The sequence below is a fragment of the Equus quagga genome, chromosome 7 (genome assembly GCF_021613505.1).
Source record: "Equus quagga isolate Etosha38 chromosome 7, UCLA_HA_Equagga_1.0, whole genome shotgun sequence".
NCBI lineage: Eukaryota > Metazoa > Chordata > Mammalia > Perissodactyla > Equidae > Equus > Equus quagga.
The window spans coordinates 10157946-10180528 of NC_060273.1; the positions used below are offsets into that span (position 1 = coordinate 10157946).

The 22583-nt window shown below is 46.5% G+C and overlaps 1 protein-coding gene across 7 annotated transcripts in view; it reads left to right on the top strand.

Annotated features, from left to right (window-relative positions):
* Window positions 1-22583, top strand: part of SNX29 (sorting nexin 29) — a 505847-nt gene that overhangs the window by 332815 nt on the left and 150449 nt on the right. For all 7 annotated transcript variants that reach the window (XM_046665870.1, XM_046665874.1, XM_046665871.1 and 4 more), the window contains one exon: window positions 18918-18973. In XM_046665870.1, the coding sequence (XP_046521826.1) occupies window positions 18918-18973 (56 nt within the window). The remainder of the gene's footprint in view (window positions 1-18917; window positions 18974-22583) is intronic.

Consider the following 22583-nt stretch of genomic DNA (forward strand, 5'->3'; position numbering starts at 1 on the left):
AAGCTGTCCATAGATGTGTGGTTTTATTTCTGGGCTTTCAATTCTGTTCCATTGATCTGTGCACCTGCTTTTGTACCAGTATCATGCTGTTTTGAGTACTGTAGCTTTGTAGTATGTTTTGAAGCCAGGGATTGTGATGCCTCCCGTTTTGTTCTTTTTTCTCAGGATTGCTTTAGAAATTCGGGGTCTTTTGTTGCCCCATATGAATTTTAGGATTCTTTGTTCTAATTCTGTAAAGAATGTCCTTGGGATTCTGATTGGGATGGCGTTGAATCTGTAGATTGCTTTAGGTAGAACGGACATTTTAACTATGTTTATTCTTCCGATCCATGTGCGTGGAATGTCTTTCCATCTCCTTATGTCGTCATCCAATTCTCTCAGAAAGGCCTTGTAATTTTCATTCTATAGGTCCTTCACTTCCTTAGTTAAATTTACCCCAAGGTATTTTATTCTTTTTGTTGCGATTGTGAATGGTATTGTGTTCTTGAGTTCTTTTTCTGTTAGTTAGTTGTTGGAGTATAGAAATGCTACTGATTTATGCAAATTGATTTTGTACCCTGCAACTTTGCTGTAGTTGTTGATTACTTCTAAGAGTTTTCCAATGGATTCTTTGGGGTTTTCTATATATAAGATCATGTCGTCTGCAAACAGCGAGAGTTTCACTTCTTCCCTCCCTATTTGGATTCCTTTTATTCCTTTTTCTTGCCTGATTGCTCTGGCCAGGACCTCCAGTACTATGTTAAATAGGAGTGGTGATAGAGGGCATCCTTGTCTCGTTCCTGTTTTCAGGGAGATGGCGTTCAGTTTTTGCCCATTGAGTATGATGTTGGCTATGGGTTTGTCATATATGGCCTTTATTATGTTGAGGTAGTTTCCTTCTGTGCCCATTTTGTTCAGACTTTTTATCATAAATGGCTGTTGGATCTTGTCAAATGCCTTCTCTGCATCTGTTGAGATGATCATGTGGTTTTTATTCCTCAGTTTGTTGATGTGGTGTATCACGTTGATTGATTTGCGCATGTTGAACCATCCCTGTGTCCCTGGTATGAATCCCACCTGATCATGATGTATGATCCTTTTGATGAGTTGCTGAATTCTGGTTGCCAAAATTTTGTTTAGAATTTTTCATCTATGTTCATCAGTGATATTGGCCTGTAGTTCTCTTTTTTCGTGGTGTCCTTGTCAGGTTTTGGTATCAGCGTGATGTTGGCTTCATAGAATGTGTTAGGAAGTGTTCCATCTTCCCTAATTTTTTGGAATAGCTTGAAAAGGATAGGTATTAAATCCTCTCTGAAAGTTTGGTAGAATTCCCCAGGAAAGCCATCTGGTCCTGGGGTTTTATTCTTTGGGATGTTTTTGATTGCTGTTTCAATCTCTTTCCTTGTGATTGGTCTGTTCAAATTGTCTGCCTCTTCTTGAGTGAGCTTTGGGAGATTGTAGGAGTCCAAGAATTTATCCATTTCCTCTAGGTTATCCAATATAATAATATGTTTTTGAAAGAAATTAAGTAATATACAACTATATAGAGTACAAAATACAAATGTCCCTTCCCCAGAGACCCTTACCATGGAGAGTTTGGCATGCGTCCTTCCAGACCTTTTTTATGCATTTGCATACAGACATATGCAAGGCATATATGCATACACTTACCTATTTTTAACATAATATGCTATTCATCTGGCTGAGACTTTGCGTTCTCCATTCATGACTACATGCTAGCTTCTCTTTCCCTCCCCCTCTTCCAGATCTTCCCTTATCTTTCCAAGTCCAGCTCATTCTTCGAGAAAGCCCTTAGTGGCCCTGTCAATGCTGAGTTGGTTTTATTTGTAACTTCCTCTGAATTCCTGTAATCCTTTTTGCTCTCTGGACCACCCATTTATCTACTTTTATGTTGTCCTTAGTTTATTTATTCATTAATTCATTTTGTTTATCTTGCCCATCCCCCAGTTAAATTTTTTTGCTGCTGGACAGAAATTTGTTGTCCAGTGGAAGACACACACAAACATGTTAGCACGTAACTGCAATGGAGTAAGATGAGGGTGTGGCAGATGGTAGACTCTTGATACAAATTTGTTGAATGAATGAATGAACAAACAAATAAGACAGAATTGTGTAGAATCAGGTGTAAAGGTGGCACAATGGTGGGTTAATTAACTGCTGGGATTGTCATGGAAGGCTTCAGAGAGCGAATGTTTTTTTCTCCCGGTTTTATTGAGAAATTATTAACATACATTCACTGTATAAGTTTAAGGCATACAGCATGATGGTTTGATTTACATATATTATAAATGATTACCACAATAGGTTCGGCTAACATCTATCATCTCATATAGATACAATAAAAAGGAAGAAAGAAAAGAAAAAAAATTTTTTTCTCCTTGTGATGAGAACTCTTAGGATTTGCTCTTTTAACAGCTTCCTTGTATAGCATCCAGCGGTGCTAACTATAGTCATCGTGTTGTATATTACATCCCCAGCACTTATTTATCTCCTAACTGGAAGTTTGTGCCTTTTGACTGCCTTCCTCTAATTCCCCCCTCACCTCCGACCACCGCCTCTGATAACCACAAATCGTATCTCTTTTTCCATGAGGTTGGTGTTTTTTGTTTTTGTTTTTTAAGATCCCACACATAAATGAGATCATACAGTATTTGCCTTTCTCTGTCTGACTTTCTCCACTTAGCATAATGCCTTCAAGGTCCATCCATATCGTCACAAATGGTAGGGTTTCCTCACTTTTGTGGCTGAATAATATTCCATTGTATATATATACCACAACTTCTTATCCATTCATTCATTGATGGATTCTTAGGTTGTTTCCATGTCTTGGCTATTGTAAATGATGTTGCTGTGAACATGGGGGTGCACATATCTTTTTGGGTTAATGTTTTCATTTCCTTTGGATATATTCCCAGAAGTGGAATTGCTAGATAGGAAATGTTTGACTTGGGTTTTGAAGGATGAGTAGAAGTTGGTCAGGAAGATGGGCCTGTCAGGTAGGGGGAGTGGTGGTATAAATCAACATGTTTTGTTCATGGATGTTACCATCCACTAGTTTCATGGGTGTATCTGTTGGCTTCTCCATCAGATAATGAAGTCCTCAAACTGGGGATTGGCATTTGCACTCCTGCCTACAACAGCAGGTAACATTTATTGATCACTTTTTATACACCAAATCCTTTCCCGAGTGTTTTACATGTAGTAGCAAGCTTGCAGTGGAGGTGCTCCTGTGTCCATTTTAGAGATGAGGAAACTAAGGCACAAGTAAGCTAGACAACGTCCCCAAGTCCTCATGACTAGTAAGTGTGGAGCTGGAAGGTCTGTCTTTTTCAGAGTCCTCATGTCCCCATCTTTAAATGGGACTGGTGGTGCCCACCGAAGAGAGTGGTGTGAGGAATGAATTAAATGAGACCATGCCTCTAACTCATCTAAAGTCAGGGTCACATATCACCTACCGTAACCCTGAGTAAAATGCCCCCCCCCCCCCCCCCGCTTTATTTTCCTTCATAGCACTTATCACTCCTTGGCAAAGAGTTGCCTATGTGCCATCTTCCCCTTTGTTCATTTTATGCTTGGCTGTGTCCTCAGTACCTGGTGGAGAGTATTAAATATTTATTGAAGGGGTGAATGAATATTAGTTCCCACTTCTCAACATAGCATCCCGGCTATGGATGTCCAGAAAATACTTGGTGAATTTGACTTACACTAAACATTCTATACAAGTTCTACACACCAACGAGACCATGAATTTATTTGTCATGAGATGATCAACCTTGCTGTTTTCATTTTTTATTTGCTGTCATGTATAAGGAGCTATCATATGTCTCCTGCCCCTGATTTTCCTGCTGTCTCAATGTAAGTGGTTTCCAATTTGGGTATGAAATTATCCATCAGTCACAGAGAGAACCTGTGCTGTCAGCGTGGCTATTGGAATAAGCCAGAGCTTAATTGGAGAAGCTCTAGGTGAATGAGCAAGGACTGTCTGGAGAAGACGTGCCCCCTCTGCCCTGGGCCCCCATCTGTAGTATCTCTTCTCCCCCTGGACGGTGGTCTGAATCTTGCCCATCCCCCAGGATCCATGTGGATGACATCTTGTTTATTTACTCACTGAATGCATATCAGCTTCCTGTGTGTTCTGGGTGTTGACCTGGGCACTGGCGATGCAGAGAACAGGCCTTGGACTGTCCCCTGGGCCTTCACAGTCTGCAGTGTGGTGGAGGAGATGCCCAGGTGGGCTGAGCTATGGAGATGGAATCCAGGCCCTCGCCAGAGCCCGTAACCTACAAGTATCTGTTGCTCAGAATCTCTGTATTTGGAGGATTGCTTGGAGAGATGCCTCTGCCCAGTCCTCGGATCCGTGTTTCCTGACGTTGAGGTGTCCAGCCCTGCTGATAGGCAGGTGATTTCAGGTGGTCCAAGAGTCAGGGGTTAATAACATGAACCCTGTTGGGAGGGAAAGTTGTTCTCTTCTCAATTTTCCTTCAGCAGTGCTGATATGGTCTCAGGTCAGTGCCAGCATGTCTATGATGCTCTCAGACTCCTTGACAAAGCGAGTGTGGGCCTCAGGCTTAGGGTGCTGGTCAGCCTTGGCATCTAGACATCCAGACACCAGGGCTTGACCCCACACCAGCTGAAGGAGCATCTCTCCCGAGCCTGCTGCCTCAGGTGGTTCTGACACGGCTGGGTCAAGGAGCACGGACACTTCGAATTGAATAAACTTTTGCTTTCATTGGACTCAGTTGGCTTTCTGTATATAGCAAGTGAAATTGGTTTTCTATTTGCTAGATTGATTTCCCTTTTTAATATATTTTGTAAATAAGAGATGTTATTACAGAAAACACAGGTTTCTCTCTCATTCCTGCTACTTACCTTTCATGGGTTGGCTGGGCCCCTCCTGCATCTCGTCATCCTCCTCACACCCAGACCCAGTCTGTGGTGGAGGGACAGGAGGGCCCACATACTCTCAAAGTGGCCACCCAGACATGCACATCCCTGCTCCTGTTTCACTGGCAAAGCCAGTCCCATGGACACACTCACTGCAGGAGGGCGGGAGGTGCAGTCTTACCAGGCTCCTGGGAAGAGCAGAGTTCTTTGTGCGTGGCCCTGATGACTTCCAGACATGGTACCTTACTTGCCTTCCAGGGTGGTTATGGATTCAGTCAGATGACACATGCGAAGCGTCTAGTGCTTGGCACCCAGTTAGTGCTCCCTGCACAGTGGTGCTGGTGGTGGCTGTGGTGGCCATGGTCACGATGCTGATTAGAGAAGTAAAGCTTATCCAGGGGCCCACAGTTCACAGACCTTTGTCTTACCGATCTGTTCACTCAGTCTGTGTGTGTCGAGTCTCTCAGCTTCCAGAGTTCTGTGCTTTGACCTGGGGATCAAAGACACGACTGATGTGGTCTGTGTCCTTAAATCGCTCACAATCTCCTTGGCAGCAAGGGTTGAGGGATTTCTTTGAGTTTTCATTTTCAGAGCTTGGCCTTCCTAGGAAAACTTAGCGAATCCAATAAAATAAATGCCCGAGCTGGAGGGGATCACTGTTCCCATATTAGTTAGCATGACTTCAGTGACAGAAAAAGAGAACCCAAGCCAAACTGGCCTTGGCAAAGCAGGGATATTTTCTTTTGAGTAATTTTTTAAATTGAGGTAACATTGGTTTATAGCATTATATAAATTTTCAGGTGTATGTCATTATGTTTCAACTTCTGTGTACAGTACATCGTGTTCACCACCAAAAGTCTAGTTTCTATCCAGGGAATTTGTTGCGTTAAATAACTGAGGAGTTCAGAGCTAGGTGAGCAGTGGTCCCAGGCTGCTCCTCCTCCCAGCTGTGGTTAAGAGAGAGAAGAAGACTGTCCAACATGGCCAGCAGGATCCCCAAGGTTCACCCTGATTGAACCAGCTCAGTTTGTTGACCAGTCTTGAAGCAGTCACCATGGCCTCGAGGGCAGGATATGCTGATTGACCTAAGTTGTTTACTGCTCACTCTGGCATCAAGGCCTGGGGCTCATTCCACACAGATCTCCTGTGGGACGATTTCCCAGGAGGGGACTGGATGTTGGGCAGCGAGCAGACACGGTCCACCCCTTTATCCTGCTTCCTCCTTTCCTTGGGGAAGAAACAGAAGCTCAGAGCAGAGAAATGACTTGCCTGCTGCCACTCAGCACGTTGGAAACAGCCAGGCTGTGGGTCTAGGACTGTGCCCCCTCGCTGCTTTGACTCAACTCCAGAAACGTTGTCTCAAAAAGTCATCCATTTCAAAGGGGGTCTGGGGAACATTGTACTTTGGGAGCTGTGATTATAAAACAGATGTAAAATGCACTGTGCCTGGCATTTTTAATTAGCAAAACTTCATCATTTATTGCTTATTGATAGAAGACAGATTGGAAATTAGGCACATTTCTCTCTGGCAGAACTGCTTCTTGTGTCTTATCTCTGTGGGGAACGGTTCAGGGCTCTAATTGAGGGGTTTGGTGATTGGCTTCCTAAGTCATCAATGCCAGCAAGTGGGAGCTGCCTGGTGGTGATGAGGCCATTGTTTAGCTGGTTGTGGGAGGCACTGGGGTGTGTGTGGGGCGGGGCTGTTAACTTTTCCATGTATTTCCGGAAGGCGCTGTTTCGGGGTTACTGCTAGTCTTCAGTGTTGAAAATCACAGAGCAAGTTGTCCAGGGGACAGGTTCCAAAATGTACCTTTTTAGTGTTTGAGGACAGAGAGCTCAGCTCCGAGACTTCTTTCTTACTCTCCGCTATCAGTGCCATAATCTTCTACTCTTACAGAATGGACTCCTCAGGCTAATCGACTGTCTGAACTGTTCTGTGGAATTTATTTACCCATCCATCCTCGCACCCATCTTGCATTTCCAAGAGTTGATAGCAGAGTGGATCTGGTTGTTGAGTGAATTTAGGAATGATTTGTACCTGTAGTCATCACAGTCATCATTGAAGAACATTCTTCCAGCCATCCCCTACCCCCAGGCTTCTGACGTGCCCTCCCTACGGTGAATAACACCCTGACGCTACCTCATTCATTCCTTCAGGAAGTGCTTCCTGAGTCCTCCCCTGGGCCAGGCGCTGGGATGCAATATACCAGACTCTGTATTTTCATTCTTTCACTTAATCCATTACCAAGCCTTGTTGTTATTGTTCGTGCCGTCGAGGTGATTTCAACTCCTCGTGACCCCGTGTACAGCAGAGTGGGCCCTTGCCCAGTCTTTTTGTGCCGCCTTCCGGCGCTACATCAGACAATGCTCTGTCGCTATTTACAGGGTTTTCATGGCCATTTTCTTCAGAAGTGGGTGGCCAGGTCCTTCTTGCTAGTCTGTCTTAGTGTGGAAGTTCCAGTGAAATCAATCCACCGTGGGTGACCCAGCAGGTATTTGAAATACTGGTGGCATAGCTTTCAGCATCCCAGCAAACAGTATGATAACCCACAGATGGGCGGTGTGGTTCCCTCACTGGAGCACAAACCGGGGGCTGCGGCAGTGAGAGCACCGAATCTTAACCACTGGACCACCAGGCTGGCTGCAGTAAGCACAGCAGGCAAGAATTATTTGCCCACTTTGTAACTGAGACGTGAGGCTTGGAGAAGTCCAGTGCCTTTTGGGGTAGCAAAGTCAGTGCAAGCCCAGCCCTGGCTAACCCCACAGCCATGCTCTTTGGAGATGGTGTTATAGCCCAGTATAGACTCTGGACCCCACACTGCCTGGTTCCACTCCCAGATCTGCAACTCACATGTGTTGGGAGGCATGGCAGCAAGATGGACAGTGTTCTCCAGGACTGATGGATGTGCAGTTTCCTGGATCCAAGCCTTGCCAGCCTCTGACCAGCTGTGGGTATGAGGAGTGAGAGGCACGCCAGACCTTCTGGAAGCGTAAGATCTGTCTCCAAACCCAGCCCAACATACCTGGCCTTGCTGCATCCATGCAGGGGCCACCCCAGCTGGGCCAGGTGTACTCATCAGTGGCAGAGCTCTGCGGTGGGACGGGCTGCACAGTGGGTCTCTCTGGGCATTAACAAGTCCTCACTCCTCACCCAGACTCCCCAGGCTAGTACTTCCTGGTCCATGTATATTCCTGAATCCTGGAACCACGACCAAGGTCGTTCTTATCAGCCCCTGGGACCTCTATGACTCCCCCTGGGCCTTAGCATGCCCGTGCCATCTCTGGATCATCAGCTGTGGCTGCACTGAGCCCTGGCGTTTCAGGTGCTCCTCTACACGCTTTCCACAGCTGTCTCATTTCCTCCTCGCAACAACCCATGAGGGAGACGATGGAATTACATTTACACAAAAGGAAGTGGAGGCCCAGAGAAGTTGAGACTCTTGCCAAGCTCACTCTGCTAGGAAGAGGAAACCCAGGATTTGAATCCGGGCGGCTGGCTCTCTAGTCCGTGCTTTCGTGGCTTCTGCTCTGCCCCCGACTCAGTCCCCAGCCCACCGGCCGCCAGATCGCTGTTCCCTGAAGCAGCTGTGGTGCTGCCGCTGACATTGGGGTCCTTGGCAAAATGTCATTCAAGAAAATTGGGCTGCTAAAAAAAACACAAAACCTTGAAAATACAGGGAACAGAAAATCCAGGGATCCATTTTCGGCCTGGGATAGATCCCTCCTAACACGTGGCAGATGCAAATGTGAGCTGAGTGTTAACAAGAAAAGAGTTGAAGGGTGAGAAGAAAATAAAAGACCTCTGTTCCAGCGGGGAGGCCAGAGCGAGTGGAGAGTAACACCTGGGTTTCTATTCCCACCATCGAGAAGCCAAGTCAGCGGTTCAGTCTCGGGGCCTTAGCCCCGATGGCGAGGGAGGTTGGGCAACGACAGTTCCCTTTGTTCCTCTGGGCACGACTGAACAGGTCTAGAAAACATGGGGGCCAGGAGAGAGCTGACAGCTTACTCTACTGTCCTATTCTCCCTGGTGGGGCCAGTGCGGCTCTGCTCTGAATAGCTGGCGAGCGGGCCTTGGGAGGTCCCCGGGAGAGATTGCAAGAGACGGTGCATTCCCAGTAGTGGAAGATGGGTTCTGATCACAAGTGAGCTGAAGGGAGACTGCTGAAGGTCGGGAGCCGTCGGCGTGCCCCTTCCTGTTGTCTTTTCGGTGCAGGCAGCTGAGAGGAAGGGTGTGGGACCAGAGGGTGAGACGTAATAACAGGGCGGGTGTGCTGGCGTTTACCAACGTGACCTTGCAGAGGTCATGGTGGGCGGGCGCTGGCCCCATTTCATAGACGAGGAAACCGAGGTGCAAGGTTTCATGGCTGATAAGTGGTGAGGCCCGGGCCTGCCTGACCTTAGGACGTCAGCAGCCAAAACTAACCAATAAAGAGCTTCTTGAGAAAAACACCCCTCCACCCACCCCAGGCGCTGGAAGCAGCCTGCAGGAGGTGGCTCTCTTGCTCGTTAAGTGGTAGAAATTAAATCTCTGGGAAGAGTCCTGGGGGGAAGCATTCCAGACTCCCGCTCTGTTGGCACATTAGCAGTGCCTGCTCCTCTGCAGCTGTAATCACTGCACTTGTAGTGGCAAAAATACAGCCCAGACGTGTGGTTAGCAGCAAACGGCCCAGGCGTACACAGCCTCCGATCGCCCCAGTGTCTTCATTTCCCGTTACAAGAAGCCGCTTTTCGGAGATGCTGCCTTTTGGAGTCATCTGCCCATCTTTACGGATTCCTTCCTTCCTTCAGAGATGAGCCTGGGGTGTTTGGCACCAGGTGTAGTAGAAAGAACACAGCTTGGGATTCAGCCAAACCTGGCTTTGACTTCTTGCTGGGTCCATGGACACATCACTTAGCCTCTCTGAGCCTCTTATAATAAGAAGAGGGGACAGGTAAATACTCCTACTAAAAGGTTGCTCCAAGGATTTCATGAATGAATGTAAATAAATGCCTGGATCCGTAAATGTGTTTCTTATTCCCCTCCATCATGACCTGGGGTCTCACTTTATTTTCAAGCCACTGAAACTCATTTCCTGAAGCCATGAAACTCAAACATTCATTCCTCCCCACCAAGAAGAATGAAGTGTTTCCCTGAAGTGACTGATAAGTTTTCTACAATCTGTTCAGCCATCAGTTAGAGCAGGAGTTGGCAAACTTGTTCCATAAATGCCCATTTTACGTGTTGTGGGTCATACTATCTCTGTCACAATTAGTCAACTTTACTGAGACAGTGTGAAAGCAGCTGTAGATGATACACAAATGTCATACAAGACTCACTGTGTTCCAGCGAAAACAAAACAGACTGGTTACAAAATCAGGCTGGATTTGGCCTGTGGGCCATAGCTTGCCAACCCCTGACTTAGAATATGGGGAGGTGCTGGGTTTAGGGACTGGAAGCGCAAAAATGAATGAGGCATAGTCTGCCCTGGGGGGTTTTCCCCAGTGACACGCCTACCCTCGCAGGCTCAGGTGGGGTGTTCTGTTTGCAAGGTGACAGCATTTGGGGTGACAGACGTGGCAGGTGCCTTCTGTTGTCCCTGCAGTCTGATGTCTCCAGCAGGTCAACCCGGAGGTACCCAGGTCTGCTCCTGTCTTCAATGAGATCCTCAGACCTGCTGCTTACACATCCTGGTGCCATTTAATGTGATTAAATGCACCCTGGCTGGTTTCTCAGTGACAGTTTTAGTTGTGTTTGCAGTGTGTCTAAGGAAATCCTGCATTCACTCTCCAATTATGCTACAGTACTAGCGAGAGCAGCTTTGGATTCTAGAGTTTGCACAACCCGGCCTTTCTTTGGTATCTTCTGGTTGCTCTGTGCCTCAGTTTCTCTGGCTGTTCAATGGGAGTTAAGGATGAAATGAGAGTGATTGAGGCATTTCATTCAGTATTTTCTAAACTATTTTTCTTTTTAAATAAATGGTGCTCATATGACCATTCTTTAAGAGGAGCTTTTCCTTGGAAACTCCATATGGGAAATGGATCAAAGTAGAGCCTGCTCTTGCTGGAGAAGGGCACTGGCGTGGGGGGGGAGGGGCTTCTGGCCACTGAGCTCTCGATGCAGTACCAGAAACCCTGGGGACCTTTCAGGAGCAGGTCAGAACCCCTGATGGGGTGCAAGGCAGCAGAAGCCTGCAGCCAGCAGACCCAGCCCCCGTGAGGTGGTTACTTCACTCCTCAGGCCTCAGTTTCCTCATCTGTAGCAGCAGCAAGTTTGCATTAGTTGAATGCTTTCAGCTATTGTTATAAGCCTAAGTCTTTTGCTAGAGATTGGCTGAAAATTCTTAAGAATAGCTTTATATTAGTAATTTAAGCCTAGAGAAACTGTAGACAGTTGTTGATTTGTACTTTTCTTACATGTAAGCCTTAAAAAGATCTGTTGATAAAAAGGTGATGGGCACAGTTGTGATGGTGCGTGCGTGCATGCGTGCATGTGTGTGTGTCCACACGCATGCGCAGCAGCCTCCTGGCTCTTCCCTCTGGCCTGCCTCCCAATCTCTGCTCTGCAGCCAGAGTGACTTGGTAAAATGTGAGCTTGCGCCGTCTCTCCCTTGCTTAACTCCTTTCCGTGGCTTCCCACCATTTGAACCAAGACCAGAGTCCTGCTGTTTTCCTTCGTGCTTCAGCCTCAGCTCCATCCACCCTCCCTCCAAGCCACTTTCCCTCATCCCCCTCCCAGAGGCCATGGTTATCCTGGTTCTTCTCCATGGACCTTTTGTGCTGTAATTGGGTAATTAATTGTGTTGATCGGTTGTTTAAAGACTGTCTCCTCTGATGGGTTGTGTGCTCTGTGAGCCCCAGGGCTTCATCTCTTCTGTTCACTGTCGCCTCCTTGGTACCTAGAGTGTCTAGCCCATAGGAAGAACTTAGCATGAATTTGTGGACTAAACGTCTGAATAACTGGAGAGTGTGTGCATCTGTGCAATGGAGCGGTTGGCCCTTCACTCATGAATGAGGGCAGCTGAGCCCCAAACTGCCTGTCTGTTCTATCCAACACCCTTGAACTCTTTCATGAGTAATGAGTCACTGCCAGTTAGCAAGCACCTGTTCTCTGCCAGGCTCTGGGCAGGGGTGGCTCTCTCAGGATCCTCTTGAAGCCTCAACAACCCCACCAGGGCTGCTTCTATTGCCCCATTTTACAGGAGGAAGGGGAGGCCCAGAGAGGTACAGTGGCCTGTTCCAGACCACACAGCTAAGTCAGAGCTCGATCCCAGCCCACCTAAGTCCCAATCCAGTCCTTTCTTAAAAATTAAAGTATTTAGAATGAGGAAAGAGATCACGACATGTTGTCATTTTTAAAGAGCTGATAATACTGCCAGTATCCCAGAATCCAGAAAAACACAATAGTTTTATTAATTAACCATCCGGCACACTAGTACAATACTTTTTCTCCTGCATTTTTAAATTGTCTATTCTGATAGCCTCTTTATAAGACAGTGATAGTCATATTTTCTATGCAGAGAATGGAAAGATAATTCAGTCGTTCTTCTACATGATTGATCAAAACTTTTTTCCAACATTCTATTGGAACATTTTAAAACAGTTAGATGAAAGAATTTCACAGTGAAGACCTGTATATCCACCACCTGGAGTGTACCCTTAACATTTTACTATACTTGCTTTATCATCTTCTCATTCATCCTTCCCTTTATATACCCATCAATTCATCCTTTTTTTTGATGACTTTCAAACTAAATTCCAGGTGTTAGTGCCTCTTTCTTCCAAAATACTTCAGTGTGCATGTTATTGACTGCAGTTCAAAATTTTTTATGTGTTTTTTTCTTTTGTGGTTAGGTTTACATACAGTGAAATGCCCACATCTTAATTGTATGCTCTGTGAATTTTGACAAGTGCATATACCTGTGCAGTCCAAATGCCTATCAAGATACAGACCTTTACCATCATGCCAGAATGTTCCTTCAAGCCCCTTGCCAGTCACTCCCCTCACCACTCTCTCAGAGGCAGTCTCTGTCCTGTTTTTCCCCCATCATAGATATAATACTTTTCTCTTTTAATTTAAAATTTCAAGGTTGTTACGTTTATTTCTGGAAGGGTGACAATTCATGTGCATGGTAAAGGTTTATAAGGTATAAAGTTTTACAGTAAAAATAAATCTTCCTTTTGCGTCTGACCCTTGTTTCTCAGTGCCCTTCCCTCAAGGGCGTCCACAGTTGGCAGTTTCTTGTGTCTTTCTAGAAATGGTTAATGCAGATCCAAGCATATAGGTACTTCTGTCTCCCAACTTCTTCATGAAAATGGTAGCTTACCTGACACGTGGTTTAGTGTCTTGCGTTTGTCGTTTGACATTGTATCTCAGAGGTCATTCCCTGTGGGCAGAGGTGATCTATGCTGTTCTTTTAGTAGTTGTACAGTCTGGCTCTGACTGTTCCAATATTTTATGTAACCATTTCATTACTTGTTTCCAGGCGTTTATTGCCATAAATGGTGTTGCAGTGAATGTCCTTGTATACATGGTAGTACATATGTTGTCCATGTATTTTCATTACTTGCAAAGAAACTAGATGTCTGTTCTTAATAAATTAGATAATTTTCTCAGGCCCCTTCCCTTTCATCTTTCAGCCATCCATTCACCTGTCTATCCATTTGTACATCCATACATCTGTCCATCGATGGGGACATTCATTGAGCAATCAGTATGTGCCTGAACACTGTCTTGGGCTCTAAGAATATTGTCCTCGAGACCTTCATAGTCTCTTGGGAAAAACAGATACATCAAAAACATATTCCTAGAAGTGTGATCGTATCCATATGTGTAGGCTTCAGGGCTACCCAAAGGATAGAATGAAAACTCACTAAAGCTCCCATTTGCCAGTTCTTTGCTCCCAAAAGAGAGTCTTTGACCTCCTGATTTGAAACCACACGTGGATATGATGCCTCTCCTTGTATATATGTGAAACAAAAGAACAAGCTAACAAACAGATAAACACAGAACCCTGAAAGTGCTCCAGACCTGGCCAACTGCCTCCTGGAGGTGAGGAAAGCCCCGCTTTATGCTCAAAGCAGCAGGCCTGGGCCTGTCTGTGCCCTGGCTTGGCCACCAACCTGAAAGACAGAGCTGTGCCATGTCACATTTTGTTCCTTATTTAAAAATGAGATGAGAAAGCAGAGGTGTTGGTGGGATGGGAAGAAGTTGTCATTTTTGACAGTGCAAAGTGGGGGCTAATTGCTTAAAGGAAGGCTATTTGAAAAGAGGGAGGAATGAGAAAGTGACTCTGAAACATTAATTATGGGTGTCATTTCGTGATTGGGACAAAGATTTGTTTTGCTGTAATGTCTGCCTTTTTGCCATTTGAGCCGTGAATCTGAGAGCCCTGTAATTAGAAGACAGAGAACGTGATTCTCCTCCTTTGGTTCCCCTTATCTCCAAACTAACTTACCTTGTCATGCACGAAGACTTCCAACTTGCTACAAAAGAGTTTAAAAATTGATTGATGTTTCAGTGTGGAAGTATAGTTTCCCTCCCTTCCTTCGTTCCTCTTTCTTTCATCCCTCCCTCCCTTCCTCCCTATTTGAATACCCATTTATTCAACCCATTTGTCATTCTTTTTTGTCAGAACCTCTGGTATCTGAACCCTTTTCCCAGATTTGAGGGATTTGCACTCAGAGTGGCTGGGTGAGCCGGTGTCCGAGTCCCATGTTGGCGTTGCGAGGGGGCTGCCGTTGGCTGGCCTGTCCCTGCTCCCCAGCCCCTGAGCAACCCAGGAAATCCTGGGTCAGGAGAGTTTGTCGAAGCTTCTTTGCTTATGTAGCCCAGAGGCTGATCCTCTGTGGGTTTCGTCTGTCACTCCAGTCCTTGTGTGCACAGCACCTCAGGGGTTTGCTCCAGGAGGACCCAGCAACCTTAGCTGCTTTATTTCTCCGGTGATGGGCTCTGCCTTTCCATGCAGCCAGCACTGCCACCTGCTCCCCCAGACCACAGGCCGGATGGGGAGCCGCCTTCTCTGTAGGGTCAGGGAGAAGCAGGAAGACAGCCATGCTGCTCATCACTTATTTACGCCTCGTGTTGAGGGTGAACCAAAGAGAGGGCGACATCCCAGAGATGTGTCCTCCAAGACTCCCTGGGGCTTCCAGAGGGCACGAGGGATGATGGTGGCCAGTATCATCAGAAAGTTGACAGAATATCTGCCCCTCACGTTTTTTTACTGCTAAATATGAAGTAAAACCAGCTTGCTTGATGGTTCCTGTAAACCTCACATGCTATCCAGCACCAGTCTAGGTAGAGAACCTGAAAAGACAAAATTTTAAGCTGCTGACAAGTTTAGCCATCAATTATCATCGTGCATTTGCTGTAGAGCCTGGCCTGACCTTCAAGATATGTTCCACAGAGGTCAGAAGTTCACAGATTCTTTCTTTCAGCCAGCCTCCCCGGAACTCTTGCAGACACATAAGTATCTCCTGGCTTGCTGATGCCAATAATGCCGCAGAATTAGAAGAGAAGCTCCAAAGCTGGAAGGATTTCAGAAATCACAGCTACTTACATTCATTGTCCAAAATGTTCCCTAAAAATCAGCATCCCTGAGGGGAAACCTATCTGTCAAGAAAATGCCTTCTTCTAAGAAACAATCGTTTTTGAAGAAATTCTTTGTTCTTATTATAAAGTGATGTCTGTCCTCAAAACCCCCACCTTGTCTTTTACTTGGGTCCTGGGCTCACCCTTCCCTTCCATTTTGTGGGGTGGACATAGTCAGAAGCTTCTTTCTGGTGAATGAGGTTCCCTGGGTATGAGCCCTGTTCACTTCCAGTCTGAAATAAGGCTGCGTTTAAAGGCCGTGGAAAGATGGGCGGAATGGTGCAGCTGGTCTCTGTATGGGCTGAGTCCCTCCTCCGATCTGCTTGCCTGATCCTCACCTCGTGTCTGAAGAACCTTCCCCAGACTCAGGTGTTGAGGAGGAAGCTCAGAAGAGAGGCCCAGAGCCACCCTCCGGCCCCGCCAGAGAAGGTGCTCGAGTCCCGGCTGCTCCCCTGGGTTCCAAGTGGAAGTGCCAAGGGGAGGGAGGAGCTGGCAGGAGGTGTGCCCTCAGAGCCTTCCTTTGCCCTTTTCCATCCCTGACGCAGGAAAGAGTTTGAAGGTCGCGTCTCCCGCATTTGGCCTTCTGCGTTCTAGCAAAATGTGTTTGGGGACAGGGGAGGAGTGGAAAGAATATTTTATTTACTTTACACAGTAATACAATACACACTTAAATTAATGTGTAATATATATCTGTTTATGGTTACACACTTAGTGCCTCTTTGTTCTAGAAAGTTCAGAAAAGTTCAAATACATGCTACAAGCTCACCTGACCCCTCTCTCTGAGATAGCCCACTGTCATCTTTCGGATCGCTTTCATTCTAGTCTTGTTGATACACCGACACTGTAATTTAAATTTAGGAATCATGCATAGTGGGCATTTGCAGTTCATTGCAGCTTTGTTTTAAACAGAGACCAGGAGCTTCTTTCTATGCCGTTAAAAATTTATCAAAAGCACTCTTTTGATGGGATAATAAATTTTATTTAAATTTCTAATTGGTAGTATGTTATTTCAAAATTCAAATGATATAAAAGCCTGTTCGCTCTATGGCCTTGCTCCCAATGCCATGCACCAGCTGCCCGGGCCCCTGGCCCCAGTGCCACAAAGTCCCCTTTTTATTGGTGTCTTGCATTTCACTGCCATGGCTTCTTGATGCAACAGCAAACAAATACAATTTGATATACTTAATTCTGCATTTTTGCGCACAAGGTAGTGTAGAGACCCACCACCTGCACTCAGCTTTTGCTTTCACTCGACGATCTGTCTTGGGGATCTTTTTAGAACAGCACATGGAAAGTGATCTCATTCTTCAAAAGCACGTTTAAACTTTTTTAAAGCAATTCCTTCAAAAAATACATTTAAAAAAAATCTTATGGACAGATAGCAAATGAAAAATAAGCTGCTTTTCCTCCCCAGTCTCACTCCTAATCTATTATCGATAACAGCCACTGTTACTATTTTCTTACATAGTTTTCCAGCATTATTTTTGTGCTTGCACCCTCACGAGTGTGTGTGTGACCCATTTTTTTTTAACCCAGCTATCTCACACGGACATGCCATAATTTCTTGTCTCATTCCTCTACAGTTGGACTTTTTGCTTGCTTGCTTGCTTGTTTGTGTTTTCACTTGTCTAAGCAGTAGAAGTGATCTTTGATGTGAAGTTTGGTCGGTGTCTTTGTTTCCTCTGGGTGGATTCTGGGAGTGAGATTTCTGGGTCAAAGGATGAGGCTGTTTTGAGGGATCTTGGTGCACGCGGCCTCCTGGCTCCCCTAATAGATTACGCCGCCTCTCCTCCCAGCAGCCCCAGGAATGCGTTGGTCATGGTAGCAGCAGAGCCGCACCGAGCCCAGGCAGTGAGTTCCTGGTCTTTTGAAAGTGCGGCTCTCTCAAGCCGCTAGGCAGCTTTCTCCTGGTTGGGTTGGAAGGAATCTCTCAATAACGGCTTCTTTGCAAAGTCTGCTGCCTGGAGGCCAGTTGAATTGCTGGGCTCCACAGCCTGTAAAGGGCTCAGGTTGGGTCATTCTCCCTCTGGGCTGCCGTGTATGGGGAGACAGACACCCCTTGGGTTGGCAGGACAGATTTTATGGCCGGTGTCAAGGATAACAGAAGATACCGCTCTTCTCAGTAATTGTCACATTGTTATTCCAGGGCACAGTCAGGTGTTGAGAACCTCCGCCTGCCAGGCACGGTCCCGCATACTCTGCGGGTGTTAACTCGTTTTGTCCTCAGAACGACCCTGAGAGTGTTACTACTGTGCACCCATTTTGCAGAGGCGGACCGTGCAACACAGAGAAGGCAATGATTTGCTCATGGCCACACAGTCAGGAAGAAGTGGAGCTGGGATCTGATCCTGAGCTGCATGGCCCAAGGACACGGGCTCTGTAACCACTGCGTTTATCTGCTTCCAAAGACCTTCTAATAGTGTCTTCCATCCCTCTGCAAAGGCAGAAGTTCTTCAAGTCTCACCCTCTCCTTTCACCTTTCAGCTGGCTTTTCTTGTTTGTTAAGGGTTTGTGGTAGAAAAGCCTTTGAAATTGGACAGACTTGGGTTTGTCTCCTACATGTATGACCTGGGACAAATTCTACAGCCTCCTTGAGCCTCAGTTTCCTCATCTATAAAGTGGGGGGCTAATGCCCACCCCCAGGGTTCTTCCCAAGATTGGTTAAGATAGTGGATAACATAGAAGCTCTGACAGGTGCCAAGTGTGAAATAATGTTCTCTCTCCCTCACTGCGCCCCACCCTCTGTGTTCCAGTTGGTTCCTCTTAGTTTTGATCCACACTCTTAGATTCTGGCCAGCTCGTATTGGATCAGATTACAAGAGGAAGCTCATTCTCTGGGCATGACAATGTCACTATTTATCGAGCATCTACTGGCGCTGACCATTTTGCTCTTTGCTTTACATAATAATTGCCAGCATGCCAGGCAGTTTCATTTCTTTCACCCCGTCTTGTTCTCATCTGCCCTTCTGAGTCAGAAGAGGAAATCATGTTCTGTTGCCTTAAATCACTTGTACCTTATGAGGGAAAAGGATAGAGCCGTTTGGGGGCAGACATGGACCTTTTGTGTTTACATACTAGGTGTGTCTGTGCGTGTGATGTTCATCATGGTGACGATGGGTATTTTTTCCACTGTACATTTGATACCTTGCATCTCAGACCCTAATTAGGTCTTTACAGCTCCCAATTTACATGCTTTTATCCATGCCCATGATTATCTGTTAGGATTAACGGTCCTTCCCTGAAGATAATTGAGATCTCTCGTGGTGGCATATTTTTATCACCGTAACACCATCTCTAGCCATCCTTCCACAAAATCTCTTATTGTTTTCCAGTAACTGCTTTTTCACCTCATTCTGAACAGGAAGTGTTCAGAGATCACCGAGAGGCAGAATCCTTCCGTGATTATGCAAACCATGGTAACCATGATGCATCTTCTCTCTCTCCCTCCTCCCTCTCCTCATGACAGGTGCCTGGAGATTTGAGTCAAACATCTGAAGACCAGAGTTTGTCGGATTTTGAAATGTAAGTCCACAGCGTCTGCTCCTGAGGGGCCCTTTAGAAATAGGACTCTGGTATTTGGCTTGTGTCCCAGAAGACCACAGGAAGGGACAGAAATCACTGTTTAAATCTGCGCAGGCTGATTTGGTTATTGTAGAGGTGGGGAGTTCACCCGCAGCCTGAGTCTGGCCTTCAGGTGTGTTTTATCTTCCGCCTTGGGTATTGAAAAACAATTTATTTTTTGGCTGACATTTGTGAGTTGGAAGATATTACATAAAAATGTAAATTTCTCTATTTTCTTTAAAAGAAGACTCAAATCCCTGCAAGACCACAGTCAGCTGGAGCTCAGCAGCAGCTGCCTCCTTCTTGCAGGGCAAATGCTCTCCAGCTTACCACAGTCCCCACTTCTCCCTATCGCCTGACTCTGGCCCACCTCGCTCATTTCATTGTCTCTGTGTCTCCTGTTAGAATTTGGGTTTACAACTCCTGGGTTATTGGAAACAACAATAGTTCCGTACATTGGTCTGGTTTTTGATTGGATTTAACTCTATCTGGTGCCTCTGATGATAACCCTGGAGGAATTTAGTTGGTCTGCAGACTGGTTATTTTTGCCCAAGTTGCCTTGGTTTAGGACAGATAATCCTCTTGGGCTGGTAGAGAGCGTGGACAGAGTCCTGTGTTAAGGCCAGGCCGAACCTCCCTCCTCTCTCATTTGGTTGTGAGGGAGGAATGTCAGCCTCCCCAAGAGAAGGTGTCATCCAGGGAAAGTCTGCTTCTAGAAAGAGAGGGCAGGATGTCAGAGAATTTTGTCAGAACCAGGCTGACCTATGTTGACGTCTCAGCTGCAGGACTCGCAGTGGTGTGACCTTGGGCAAGCCACTTAACCTCACTGGGCCTGAGTTTCCTCATTCTTCAGGTGAAGTCACAATACCAGCCTTGCAAGGCTGTGGTGGCAACTAGAGTGGGACTATGAAAACTTTGGAGGGGATCAAGAGGGCACTTGGTGCCTGGTGGCTGTGGTGGAGGCGGGTGTTGGGTTGGTAGGGTGAGGAGGTCCAGGTGGGTAAGAGGTGAAGGGATAAAAGTCAACAGTGAGTTTGCCTCCGTGGGCCTGTGAGTGGGGAGTCCAGCACGAAGAGGAAGGTGGAGTGGCCACCTGATGGAGGCCAAGCGTAGGGACCAGCTGGGAAGAGAGGTGGAAGCTGTGGAGAGGATGCCAGAGACGAGTCAGTGTGAGGGGAAGGGACTCGTTATTAAAGCAAGAATTTATCCAGCACTTGCTGGGGAAGGTGCCATGTCAGGTCCTTGATGCGGGGATGAATAAGCCATAGTCCCTGCCCTCGGACAGCCTCTGCCTGGTCCAACCACATCAACTCTCCTCCAGAGATTCGCAGCCTCCTCCCACCAGTTTGCTCATCTCTGCTAAAGCCGGAAGGAAGCGCCCTTTCCTTGCTCGAGATGGAGACCAAAACCCTTCATGTAGCTCACAAAGAAGGCGCTTGCTGACCTCTGGCTTCATCCCAGCCCCGCTGTGTCCCCTCCCTGCACACCAGCCACCCTGGCCCATTCGGCTCCTCTAACTCACTTGGTCCTCGCTCCTCAGGATCATTATTGTATCGCTTTAACCTACCCTCATACAGCATTTCTCTGTGCCAGGCTTTGTTCCACCTCACTCAGTCCCTACAACAACCCTCTGACATGCTCATCAACTACAGATGACAGGTCCGAGCCAGGATTCAAACCCTGGCAGTCTTGATCTAGACTCTGAGCCCTTCACAAGCGCTAATCCCTCTGCCTGAAGCCCTTTCTCAGCCTCGACCTCCCCTCCCCAACTTGACTAGCTCTCAGCATTCCTCAAAGCCCAGCTCAAACATTGCTTCCTCAGAGAAGCAGTCCCCCGCCCCCCTCAGCCCACGGTCGCTCTCCTTAGAGCCAGTATTCTTTGGTGGCGCTGAAAACAGTGGTAATTAAATAATTCCTATGTGATAATTACAAACATACATGTACCCCACGACAGAGCTCCAAAATATACATTGTAAAAACTGGATAGAATAGAAAAATAGTTATATAACAATAGTTGGAGACTTCAATGCCCCACTTTCAGTGACGGAAAGAACAACTAGAGAGAAGATCAATAAGGAAAAGAAGACTTGAACAATGCTATAAACCAGTTATAAACACTAACACCATGGATCTAAGAGACGTACAGAACACTCCACCAAACAGTAGCAGAAGACACACACATTCTTCTCAAGCGCACATGGAACATTCTCCAGGAGGGGCCATTTATTAAGCCACAAAACAAGCCTCAGTAAATTTGAAAAGATGGAACTCATACAAAGTATCTTCTTCGACCACAGTGGAATGATTTTACGGGGATTTGTCTCTTTCCATGTTAAACTGCACACTCCATGAGGGCAGGGACCACATCTGCTTTCTTCATTGCTCCGTCTCCAGAACCTAGAGTGGTGTCCGGCACATAGTAGGTTCTCGATAAATACTTGCTTAATGCTTGAGTGAAGAAACAGAAGAATGAACAAATGCGCTAATAGCTGGGAGGGAGATGGTCGTGTAAACACTCAATTCCAATACAGTGTGGTAAATGCTCTGAACGGGAGCAACGTCTGCCCCAGTCTGGGTGACCTCACTGTAGCTGTGGGAAGCTGCTCAGCCCTCACCATCTGGAAAGGTTACGAAAACCGGAGTGTTGGTTACACTTCTGCATCTGCCACCCCCCCCCCCCCACCCCCGCAAGAGAAATAAAAGGGAAGCACCCTAGGCAGCGCTAGTACAGTTTTGGAACCTTTAAAGGAGGAATGTCATTAGATAGACAAACCAATTTGGTGGCTCAGAATTGCAATTTGTACTTGGAGCCCTGAGGAAGTGATCAATAGGGCTTATTTTGCCCCATGGAGGAGGTCAGCATCTCAGCTCGGAGCTTAGAAGGAACATTGCTTCAGGAGAGAATCGTTTCTCTGTGAAAATAAAATGTGCTTTACTCTAGAGGTTGCGAGACTATTGAGTCATGGAATCTTCTGTCCTCAGTGTCTCAAACTGTGTTCCAAGCATAGGAAGCTGGCAGATTTTTATGAGCTGCTCTTAGACAGAAGGAGCGCTCTGGAAAAAGCCTTTAGCCCCGGAACACCTCTAAGTAGAAGCAGGGGCCGGAACCCCCAGCCCTTCCAGAACTGTGCGGTGTTGTTTTGATGGCTGTTACGTCTAATGTTGAAGTTTCAGCGACAGTCACCTTGTCAGCTCCGCATGATTGGAAGTGTGGTGGTGGGTGTGTATCCCGGGCGACTCATAAGTTTAAAGTCATCACATCAGGCGAAACTGTCACAGAACCCAAATAACCCTTGAAAAACCCCTGAGTAGCTGATATGAGGATTAACTGAGATAATGCAACATGAAGCATGTTGTAGGTAAATCACTCAGTAAGTGATTTTGGATTCGAATGTAAATCTTTATTAGAGCCATACACCCAGTGTTTTTGGAAAAGTTGAAAGCAGTATTTGTGCTGGCTACCTGGCGTCCCAGCTTGTCGTTTCCTGTCTTCCCCTCCCCGACCCCAGTAGCCATGGGTATTGGTCTGTGAGCTCTTTGGTGGAGTCCAGTCTTAAAGTGGGCTCAGGGT